General features: G+C 45.1%; 1 protein-coding gene across 1 annotated transcript in view; it reads right to left on the bottom strand.

Moving 5' to 3' along the window:
- Positions 1 to 10,045, bottom strand: part of ints3.L (integrator complex subunit 3 L homeolog) — a 36,088-nt gene extending 26,043 nt beyond the window's left edge. Inside the window, exon 1 of the mRNA XM_018231715.1 lies at positions 9,334 to 10,045. Coding sequence (XP_018087204.1) covers positions 9,334 to 9,402 — 69 coding nt within the window. The 5' untranslated portion in view covers positions 9,403 to 10,045. The remainder of the gene's footprint in view (positions 1 to 9,333) is intronic.
- Positions 10,046 to 12,381: the final 2,336 nt, after the last annotated feature.

Here is a 12,381-nt window from a genome sequence, read left to right as displayed (position 1 = left end):
CCTCTCTGATGCCGACCCCCTCACTGCACCCACCCCCGAGTTCATTCACCCCAACATTACTGATTCTGGGAAGTAAGAGATCACCTGCCCCCATCCCCAATATCACCCAGCACCTTCCACTAAAGCTTGTCCATTTCTGTGTTATAATTGCACAAATTAACTCTGCATATAATCCTACCAGCAGTCCTGTCCTGCTTTATGGCAGCTGAGATTCTAGTTATCTGTATAACAGAACATTCTGTCCCAGTGGCTGCACAGATCCTATCTGATCCCCATTGTAAGCAGCAGTCCTGTCCTGCTTTATGGCAGCTGAGATTCTAGCTATCTGTATAACAGAACATTCTGTCCCAGTGGCTGCACAGATCCTATCTGATCCCCATTGTAAGCAGCAGTCCTGTCCTGCTTTATGGCAGCTGAGATTCTAGCTATCTGTATAACAGAACATTCTGTCCCAGTGGCTGCACAGATCCTATCTGATCCCCATTGTAAGCAGCAGTCCTGCCCTGCTTTATGGCAGCTGAGATTCTAGCTATCTGTATAACAGAACATTCTGTCCCAGTGGCTGCACAGATCCTATCTGATCCCCATTGTAAGCAGCAGTCCTGTCCTGCTTTATGGCAGCTGAGATTCTAGCTATCTGTATAACAGAAACATTCTGTCCCAGTGGCTGCACAGATCCTATCTGATCCCCATTGTAAGCAGCAGTCCTGTCCTGCTTTATGGCAGCTGAGATTCTAGCTATCTGTATAACAGAACATTCTGTCCCAGTGGCTGCACAGATCCTATCTGATCCCCATTGTAAGCAGCAGTCCTGCCCTGCTTTATGGCAGCTGAGATTCTAGCTATCTCTATAACAGAACATTCTGTCCCAGTGGCTGCACAGATCCTATCTGATCCCCATTGTAAGCAGCAGTCCTGTCCTGCTTTATGGCAGCTGAGATTCTAGCTATCTGTATAACAGAACATTCTGTCCCAGTGGCTGCACAGATCCTATCTGATCCCCATTGTAAGCAGCAGTCCTGCCCTGCTTTATGGCAGCTGAGATTCTAGCTATCTGTATAACAGAACATTCTGTCCCAGTGGCTGCACAGATCCTATCTGATCCCCATTGTAAGCAGCAGTCCTGTCCTGCTTTATGGCAGCTGAGATTCTAGCTATCTGTATAACAGAACATTCTGTCCCAGTGGCTGCACAGATCCTATCTGATCCCCATTGTAAGCAGCAGTCCTGCCCTGCTTTATGGCAGCTGAGATTCTAGCTATCTGTATAACAGAACATTCTGTCCCAGTGGCTGCACAGATCCTATCTGATCCCCATTGTAAGCAGCAGTCCTGTCCTGCTTTATGGCAGCTGAGATTCTAGCTATCTGTATAACAGAACATTCTGTCCCAGTGGCTGCACAGATCTTATCTGATCCCCATTGTAAGCAGCAGTCCTGTCCTGCTTTATGGCAGCTGAGATTCTAGCTATCTGTATAACAGAACATTCTGTCCCAGTGGCTGCACAGATCTTATCTGATCCCCATTGTAAGCAGCAGTCCTGTCCTGCTTTATGGCAGCTGAGATTCTGAGATAACAAAACAATCTCTGCTCTGGCAGTTCATTATTTACCAAAACCAAACATAGAATTCAGAAATAAATGATTAATCTATCAAATACAAAGTGGACAGAGGCAGCTACTGTACCAAAGAGCTTGCGATCTAGCAACAATAGGGAATAGGGAAATGGGGTGAGGATTATGGATAGGATGGCTGGGCGCTGGCACTCACAGGGTTATGAGAGAAAAAGCAGAATAACTTTTCAAAGGAGCCTCATTATCCGGCAGAAAGTTCCAGTGAGAGAGCGGAGGCGCGAGAGAAAGGGCCCCATTAGGAGGAGCAGAGGAACAGAAAGGGGAGGGAATTACTGATTCTCTTTGAGTCGCACTCAGAGCCCAAATCTAAAAGGTCCTCGGGGCCCGGTGATTCAGTACAAAGAGATTCGATGATGCCGAGTGAGAGACAGATATAATATATATGTATAATATAGATATAGAGTAGGGCCCTGCACTGCTATTAACCCTCCTGCCCAGGATCTTGGGTACCCACCTTCCTTGTGTCTGTACCTAGAGACGGATATTAAATGGAATATATACATTATAAGTGCCTCCCTCATTGGCTCCCCATCATTTACTATTCTGTTCCAATGGGAATCTATATGGCACCTCCTACCCCTATATACAGGGAAAGCTAGAACCTCATATACAGTGGGTGACGGGGGTACTGAGCGGCCAATGAGAATGGGGAGACAGCGGTGGAGATGCCATACTGATGTGCCACAGGCAGGTGCCCGCTGGCAATGACACTAATTGCAAGCTCCTGAGGTTGAGGAGAGAAATAAAGACTAAGGGGCAGATTTATAAAGGCTCAAAGTGAAAAATCTAATTTTCAAATTTTTTGGGGGGGTCAAAACTCTCAAATTCGAATTGTGAATTATCCAAAAAAAATTTTGAGTTTCAATTCAAATTTGAATTTGGAGATTTATCATATTCTGGCCCTTTAAGAATTCGACTTTAATTAATGGCCACCTTAAAGATGCCCGATTGCTGTATAAGTCAGTGGGAGACGCCAGGTATCAATTTGCCCATGTTTGCAGCCTTGGAGACATTTGGCTTTTTTTTTTCTAACTCGAATCAAACTCAATTCAAATTTTCAGGGTTGATTCAATTCGTCCGAGCTGAGAAAATTCGATTTTATATAAAAATTTCAATTCTGTGGTAGATTTTAAAAACAAACATGAATTTGAAATTCGACCCTTGATAAATGTGCCGCTAAATGTAGGAGACGTGGCGTTGCTCACCCCCCGGCCCAATGAGCTCACACTCTATCAGCTTTATATATTTCTTTTCATTGAGCTGCTCCCTGGGCGCTCGTGGGGCAGAACAATAGAGGGAATTACGTGCGTGACAGACAGACGGCTTTTCATTAGAGCCGCAGCCAAGGAGCCCGGGGAAAGAGCAATTTATAGAAAAGAAAGAAAATCAGCAACAATTCTACCAGGGCCACATTCTACACTCTGTGGAACAGCTCCCGAATTCTTTTATTTTCTTATACATTTATTTTCCCTTTATAGCTGCTCATGTGCACAGTCCTTAACAGCGAGAGCTGCCATACTGCTTGTCCACTACTCTCCACTGCATCCAATGCACTGCACCATCTCTTTCCAGCCACTAGGAGTGCTCTTTTATTGCTCTTTTATTGCTCTTTTATTGCTCTCTTATTGCTCTCTTACTGTATCGCACAAGTGGATGTATTTTAAACGATGGCAGGGAGAGAACCTACATGTGGCCCCTCTTCCAGGAAAGTTTTAGGGCCACTATAGACATATGGGAGTCAAACAGGGGCCATATTATCCTTAGTAAAATAGTATGTCATTACCCCTCCCCCTGTTATAGTTCCAGGGGTACCCAGGCTACAAATAAACACTCAGCCCCAAATCTCCCCCTAACTGACCTTCAGACTGGGCCCCCTTAGCTCATAACAAGGTTACAGATATATAGAAACATTGGGGTGTCACCCTACTATAGTTCCAGGGGTACCCAGGGCACAAATAAACACTCAGCCCCAAATCTCCCCCTAACTGGCCTTCAGACTGGGCCCCCTTAGCTCATAACAAGGTTACAGATATATAGAAACATTGGGGTGTCACCCTGCTATAGTTCCAGGGGTACCCAGGGTACAAATAAACACTCACCTCAAATCTCCCCCTAACTGACCTTCAGACTGGGCCCCCTTAGCTCATAACAAGGTTACAGATATATAGAAACATTGGGGTGTCACCCTACTATAGTTCCAGGGGTACCCAGGGCACAAATAAACACTCAGCCCCAAATCTCCCCCTAACTGACCTTCAGACTGGGCCCCCTTAGCTCATAACAAGGTTACAGATATATAGAAACATTGGGGTGTCACCCTGCTATAGTTCCAGGGGTACCCAGGGCACAAATAAACACTCAGCCCCAAATCTCCCCCTAACTGACCTTCAGACTGGGTCCCCTTAGCTCATAACAAGGTTACAGATATATAGAAACATTGGGGTGTCACCCTGCTATAGTTCCAGGGATACCCAGGGCACAAATAAACACTCAGCCCCAAATCTCCCCCTAACTGACCTTCAGACTGGGTCCCCTTAGCTCATAACAAGGTTACAGATATATAGAAACATTGGGGTGTCACCCTGTTATAGTTCCAGGGGTACCCAGGGTACAAATAAGCACTCACCCCAAATCTCCCCCTAACTGACCTTCAGACTGGGTCCCCTTAGCTCATAACAAGGTTACAGATATATAGAAACATTGGGGTAACAGTCACCCTGTTATAGTTCCAGGGGTACCCAGGGTACAAATAAGCACTCACCCCAAATCTCCCCCTAACTGACCTTCAGACTGGGCCCCCTTAGCTCATAACAAGGTTACAGATATATAGAAACATTGGGGTGTCACCCTGCTATAGTTCCAGGGGTACCCAGGGTACAAATAAGTACTCACCCCAAATCTCCCCCTAACTGACCTTCAGACTGGGTCCCCTTAGCTCATAACAAGGTTACAGATATATAGAAACATTGGGGTAACAGTCACCCTGTTATAGTTCCAGGGGTACCCAGGGTACAAATAAGCACTCACCCCAAATCTCCCCCTAACTGACCTTCAGACTGGGCCCCCTTAGCTCATAACAAGGTTACAGATATATAGAAACATTGGGGTGTCACCCTGCTATAGTTCCAGGGGTACCCAGGGTACAAATAAACACTCACCCCAAATCTCCCCCTAACTGACCTTCAGACTGGGCCCCCTTAGCTCATAACAAGGTTACAGATATATAGAAACATTGGGGTAACATTCACCCTGCTATAGTTCCAGGGGTACCCAGGGTACAAATAAACACTCACCCCAAATCTCCCCCTAACTGACCTTCAGACTGGGCCCCCTTAGCTCATAACAAGGTTACAGATATATAGAAACATTGGGGTGTCACCCTGCTATAGGTCCAGGGGTACCCAGGGCACAAATAAGCACTCACCCCAAATCTCCCCCTAACTGACCTTCAGACTGGGCCCCCTTAGCTCATAACAAGGTTACAGATATATAGAAACATTGGGGTGTCACCCTGCTATAGTTCCAGGGGTACCCAGGGTACAAATAAACACTCACCCCAAATCTCCCCTAACTGACCTTCAGACTGGGCCCCCTTAGCTCATAACAAGGTTACAGATATATAGAAACATTGGGGTGTCACCCTGCTATAGGTCCAGGGGTACCCAGGGTACAAATAAGCATCACCCCAAATCTCCCCCTAACTGACCTTCAGACTGGGCCCCCTTAGCTCATAACAAGGTTACAGATATATAGAAACATTGGGGTGTCACCCTGCTATAGTTCCAGGGGTACCCAGGCAGCTTCAGTTCAAACAATTGGGTTCCTCTCAGATGAGACAGAGGTTGTGTATGAGACAGTAGGGAACGCTCTCATTTGGAGTGACAGGTGCCAGTGTATCTGTGCCGGGGGCAGTCTATATCTGGGGTTATACTCACAGGAGGGAACTGGATAATATTCTTGAGATTTACCCTCCCAGGAATTGAGATTTATATTCAGCTACAGACTCATATGAATATATAATGATGTGATGCAGAAAGGGAATATATAACGTGTTTAGACAGACATGTATCTATCACCTATTTACCTCTAAATATGAGGTGCCATATTGATTCCCTTAGACAGTACAGTATGAGGGTATAGCTTATTGTGTGCCCAGAACATTCCTTCTCTGTATATTTGTATTTATACATATGGGAGGAGGAGGTGCCATATTGATTCCCTTAGACAGTACAGTATGAGGGTATAGCTTATTGTGTGCCCAGAACATTCCTTCTCTGTATATTTGTATTTATACATATGGGAGGAGGAGGTGCCATATTGATTCCCTTAGACAGTACAGTATGAGGGTATAGCTTATTGTGTGCCCAGAACATTCCTTCTCTGTATATTTGTATTTATACATATGGGAGGAGGAGGTGCCATATTGATTCCCTTAGACAGTACAGTATGAGGATATAGCTTATTGTGTGCCCAGAACATTCCTTCTCTGTATATTTGTATTTATACATATGGGAGGAGGGAGGTGCCATATTGATTCCCTTAGACAGTACAGTATGAGGGTATAGCTTATTGTGTGCCCAGAACATTCCTTCTCTGTATATTTGTATTTATACATATGGGAGGAGGAGGTGCCATATTGATTCCCTTAGACAGTACAGTATGAGGATATAGCTTATTGTGTGCCCAGAACATTCCTTCTCTGTATATTTGTATTTATACATATGGGAGGAGGTGCCATATTGATTCCCTTAGACAGTACAGTATGAGGGTATAGCTTATTGTGTGCCCAGAACATTCCTTCTCTGTATATTTGTATTTATACATATGGGAGGAGGAGGTGCCATATTGATTCCCTTAGACAGTACAGTATGAGGGTATAGCTTATTGTGTGCCCAGAACATTCCTTCTCTGTATATTTGTATTTATACATATGGGAGGAGGAGGTGCCATATTGATTCCCTTAGACAGTACAGTATGAGGATATAGCTTATTGTGTGCCCAGAACATTCCTTCTCTGTATATTTGTATTTATACATATGGGAGGAGGTGCCATATTGATTCCCTTAGACAGTACAGTATGAGGGTATAGCTTATTGTGTGCCCAGAACATTCCTTCTCTGTATATTTGTATTTATACATATGGGAGGAGGAGGTGCCATATTGATTCCCTTAGACAGTACAGTATGAGGGTATAGCTTATTGTGTGCCCAGAACATTCCTTCTCTGTATATTTGTATTTATACATATGGGAGGAGGGAGGTGCCATATTGATTCCCTTAGACAGTACAGTATGAGTGTAATACAAAATCCTTTCTGGTTGTCAGGGTCATTGACCTCTGCAAACAAAAAAAAACTATTATCTGTGAGGCACCATTTTTATTGAATCTGCGGCTTTAAGGTTGTACTTTTTCTAGTGACTATCTGCTAAAACTGCAGAGCAGCTGAAGAAAAGGCTAAGTAATGCAAATATCACAAATAAAAATAAAATGACAACATAGATGAAAGGTGTGGTTTGCCTTTAAGTGAACTTTTAGTATGTTATAGAATGGCTTATTCTAAGCAACTGGCCTTCATTTTTCATTTTGTATAATTTTTAAATGATTTGCCTTTGTCTTGCCAGCATTCAAATGGGGGTCACTGACCCCATCTAAAAAAAACAAATGCTCTGTAAGGCTACACGTTATTGTTACTTTTTATTACTCCTCTTTCTATTCAGACCTCTCCTATTCATGTTCCAGTCTCTTATTCAAACCAGTTTAGGGTTACTAGGGGAATTTGGACCCTATCAACCAGATGGCTGAAATTACAAACTGGAGAGCTGCTGAATAAAAAGCCAAATCACTCAAAAACCACAAATACTAAAAAATGAAAACCAATTGCAAATTGGCTCAGAATATCCCTCTCTACATCCTACTAACAGTTAATTTAAAGGGGAACAACTCCTTTAAAACAAATGGCCCCAGAATGTAGATATGTACAGTACAGTATAGCAATAGATAATAGGAGGGGACCCTCAGAACAGCTGATATTGGGTTTGACTCCCCCTGTACAACAGTGGATCAGGTATTTCACCCACCTAACTGTGGAGGTTCATTTGTGGCTGAAGAGTTTATTGGGGGGCTGTACATAGGGTTACCAAAGAAAATAAAGAAACTGTTACACTCACGAAACTTGGTTACAATGTGTGGTGACTTAACAGCTCAGTGTCTCCTCCAGTCACGTGACCCAACGTGATATATCCAAGTAGCAATAAAGATGAGGATGCGATGCTGTGTTGAAATGGTGTGCCAAAAGGCACCTCCAAAATTTTTATTTGTGCGGAATGTGGCCCAGACGTTTCAGGAGCTACCTGCTCCTTTCTTCAGTGGGTAAGTGCACTTACCCACTGAAGAAAGGAGCAGGTAGCTCCTGAAACGTCTGGGCCACATTCCGCACAAATAAAAATTTTGGAGGTGCCTTTTGGCACACCATTTCAACACAGCATCGCATCCTCATCTTTATTGCTACATAGGGTTACCACCTTTTAAAACAATAATTACCGGCTGGTGGTGGGGGCGGGCCTTGATGTAAAAGTGGGCGGGGTGTGACGTAAAGGGGCGTGTTGTGATGTAAAGGGGTGGGGCCTACACACGCGATGGGTCCGGAGAGAGCAAAAAAAAAAAAAAGGTAACTTTTGAGCGGGTTGGGATGGTCGAGGGCTTTTGTTGGGAGTATTACAAATTTACCGGCAGCTACATTGCCGGGAAATTTGTAATACCGGCCCCAACCTTGCCAGGTGTTTTACCAGCTAGGCAACCCTAGCTGTACAGTCCCTGTCCATCAACCAGAGGCAGGGATAAATTCTGGCATCAGCCAAGGTGGTGCCCCACCCCTTCCTGTTCCTCCCTTAAAGGGATGGTTCACCTTAAAACAACTAGTTGGTTTCAGACAGATCACCAGAAATAAAGACTTTTATCAATGACTTTCTATTTTCTATGTGTGACTGTTTTTCTAATATTGAAGTGTTAAGTGTCATTTTTCATCTTCTGCAGCAGCTTTGGGAAGGGGTGGGGGTCGCCGACCCTGTAAAAAGTTGTAAATTGATACATTTAGTTGATCCATTTCTTATCTCTGTCCCTGCTGAGCAGAATCCCTGGGTTTCATTACAGGCAGCTGTTAGAATTGATACAATAGTTACTGATACTCCAGAGATGCTGCTGAGAAATGGATCAACTCAATGTTGTAAAATTGTAAATACAGAATGTGCCCCTGAATTACTGAGCTGTCACTCAAACACCTGAGACACAACATTCAACTTTACACTTAGATTTTGGAAAAACAGTAAACAATAAATAATGGAAAATAATTGAAAAAAAGTCTTTGTTTCTGGGGAAAAATCTAAAAACAACTGGATTGAAAAAAGTGTTTGGAAAGTGAACAGCAGTGGGGCCCCTGGAAATACTGGTCGTGATGCTCAGGGGCCACTGAAGCCCTCCCTACAGACAACGTCACTCAGCTCCCCACTTAAAGGGGTGGTTTAACGTTAATGGAACTTGTAGTAAGTTATAGAACGGCTAATTCTGAGCAACTTTTCAATTGGTCTTCATTATTTAGTTTTTATAGTTTTACAGCGATTGGTCTTCGTCTGACTCTTTTCAGCTTTCAATTAGGGGTCACTGACCCCCATCTAAAAAGCGCACCGTGTGTAAGTGAGGCCCTTACCTCTTCCAGCTCATCTTTGGCGTCGAGTCCGGTGGAGACCAGCAGCTTCCCCTTGGCTTTGGGCTCCATGTTGCTCCGGATACTTCTATACTGCTGTTATACTGGGGGCTGGGAGGAAAGACAACCAGCAGCTTTGGGGGACACAGTCAGCTCTATACAGGGGTATTGGGGTACAGAGAGTAACCAGATATTTGGGGGCATGAGCAGCTAATTGTTGGGGTGATTAGAGAGAGAATTTGGGGGACAATGTGACTGAGGGGGGATTGTACTAATAAGAAATGAAGGGGGGCAATACTTACAGGGGTTGGGCCTATTGGGGAGAGTCTGACACAATAAAGGGGACAGTGACGTATCAGGGGCAGATCAGTGACGTCACTACATGTTATTGCCCTGAGGTTGAGCTGTAACCGGTATCAATTAATATTGCTCATTAATTACTTCTGGTTCCCCCTGGGGGAGGGGCTGGGGCACTTACAGAAACTCTGAGGTACCTCGGCCAATAACAAGGGGTCCCTGGGAATATATAGGGGCGACTAAAGGAAATGGAGGGAAATTGGGAGCTAGAGAGGAGCTGGGGGCGTGACCAGGGCTCAGGGGCTGCCGGTACCGGGAGATCTCACCCAGTTTCTAGCACACACACGAAGCCATAAAGGAACATTCCACAAACCGGAAGCACCCGCCCGCTTCCTCATAACTCAACCAATCACAGACAGAAGCAGCGAGTGGTTGACTGACCTGAGTACCGCCTATTTCTCCGACGTCAGCAAACCGCTCGCATAGTGGCCACTAAGCACCAATGGTATCGCGCGCTGAGGTGACGTTACTTTATAATCTCGCAGAGTCGGCCGCCATTTTTGTTTGGGGCAGAGGCAGCCGCACTTGTTACATTTGACTTATTGGAGTGGGCTTTGTATTAGCAGCCACTGATCATATAGGGAGGTCTTTCCTGGAAGCAAAACAAATCAGAAATAGTATCCATGAGTGTCCTGAGCCATAGAGCTTGCAATCTAATTCCATCCCTCCCAAAATATGGAAAATAAAAATATCTGCCATGTGCTGGTGTTTTTTGCCCACGCCCATTTTATGGCCACACCCCCTAAATACCACCTCTGTTTTATACAATTCAGCAGTTTCTGGAGGTTTTACAGTCAGGTCAAGTCTACAGTTTCCCCAAGAGACAGGTCCGGACTGAGAATTAAAATAGGCCCTGGCATTTCAGGTACATAGAGGCCCAATCAGCCCACACAGAGGCCCAAACAGCCCCCACCAGCCCACTAAATACTGACTTTCTATGGCACCTTATAGCAGCCCTTCTGGCATTTGCCAGAACCCACAGATTGCCAGTCCAGGCCTGCCAAGAGACCTGATTATCTTAACTGGTTACAATTGTATCTAAGTGCAGCTGCCGAGTATTCTGTTCTCTCTGCCAAAAGCCTCCTATTTTATTACATTTCAGAAACTCTGTATCTTTTTCTGGCTGTTCAGTGCAGGAGATCAAAGAGAAAGTCGGGACATTTCAGGACTGTGGGCTGAGCTGTCAAAATCTGAACTGTCCTGCGAAAAACATGACAGTTGGGAGGTATGTGCAGTATCCTTGTTATGTACCCCTGGAACTATAGCAGGGTGACACCCCAATGTTTCTATATATCTGTAACCTTGTTATGAGCTAAGGGGGCCCAGTCTGAAGGTCAGTTAGGGGGAGATTTGGGGTGAGTGTTTATTTGTACCCTGGGTACCCCTGGAACTATAGCAGGGTGACACCCCAATGTTTCTATATATCTGTAAACTTGTTATGAGCTAAGGGGGCCCAGTCTGAAGGTCAGTTAGGGGGAGATTTGGGGTGAGTGCTTATTTGTACCCTGGGTACCCCTGGAACTATAGCAGGGTGACACCCCAATGTTTCTATATATCTGTAACCTTGTTATGAGCTAAGGGGGCCCAGTCTGAAGGCCAGTTAGGGGGAGATTTGGGGTGAGTGCTTATTTGTACCCTGGGTACCCCTGGAACTATAGCAGGGTGACTGTTACCCCAATGTTTCTATATATCTGTAACCTTGTTATGAGCTAAGGGGCCCAGTCTGAAGGTCAGTTAGGGGGCGATTTGGGGTGAGTGATTATTTGTACCCTGGGTACCCCTGTAACTATAGCAGGGTGACACCCCAATGTTTCTATATATCTGTAACCTTATTATGAGCTAAGGGGGCCCAGTCTGAAGGTCAGTTAGGGGGAGATTTGGGGTGAGTGTTTATTTGTGCCCTGGGTACCCCTGGAACTATAGCAGGGTGACACCCCAATGTTTCTATATATCTGTAACCTTATTATGAGCTAAGGGGGCCCAGTCTGAAGGTCAGTTAGGGGGAGATTTGGGGTGAGTGTTTATTTGTGCCCTGGGTACCCCTGGAACTATAGCAGGGTGACACCCCAATGTTTCTATAACCTTGTTATGAGCTAAGGGGGCCCAGTCTGAAGGTCAGTTAGGGGGAGATTTGGGGTGAGTGCTTATTTGTACCCTGGGTACCCCTGGAACTATAGCAGGGTGACACCCCAATGTTTCTATGTATCTGTAACCTTGTTATGAGCTAAGGGGGCCCAGTCTGAAGGTCAGTTAGGGGGAGATTTGGGGTGAGTGCTTATTTGTGCCCTGGGTACCCCTGGAACTATAGCAGGGTGACTGTTACCCCAATGTTTCTATATATCTGTAACCTTGTTATGAGCTAAGGGGGCCCAGTCTGAAGGTCAGTTAGGGGGAGATTTGGGGTGAGTGTTTATTTGTACCCTGGGTACCCCTGGAACTATAGCAGGGTGACACCCCAATGTTTCTATGTATCTGTAACCTTGTTATGAGCTAAGGGGGCCCAGTCTGAATGTCAGTTAGGGGGAGATTTGGGGTGAGTGCTTATTTGTACCCTGGGTACCCCTGGAACTATAGCAGGGTGACTGTTACCCCAATGTTTCTATATATCTGTAACCTTGTTATTAGGGTCCCCTGAGTCCCCACTCCGGCAGCAATAATCACTTTCCCCCAGTCTAGATAGAAAGTATTTAACCT

This window comes from Xenopus laevis, chromosome 8L (assembly GCF_017654675.1).
Source record: "Xenopus laevis strain J_2021 chromosome 8L, Xenopus_laevis_v10.1, whole genome shotgun sequence".
NCBI classification, from domain to species: Eukaryota; Metazoa; Chordata; class Amphibia; order Anura; family Pipidae; genus Xenopus; species Xenopus laevis.
The sequence above is the reverse complement of the archived record's forward strand: the minus strand, read 5'-3'. Positions and strand labels throughout refer to the sequence as shown.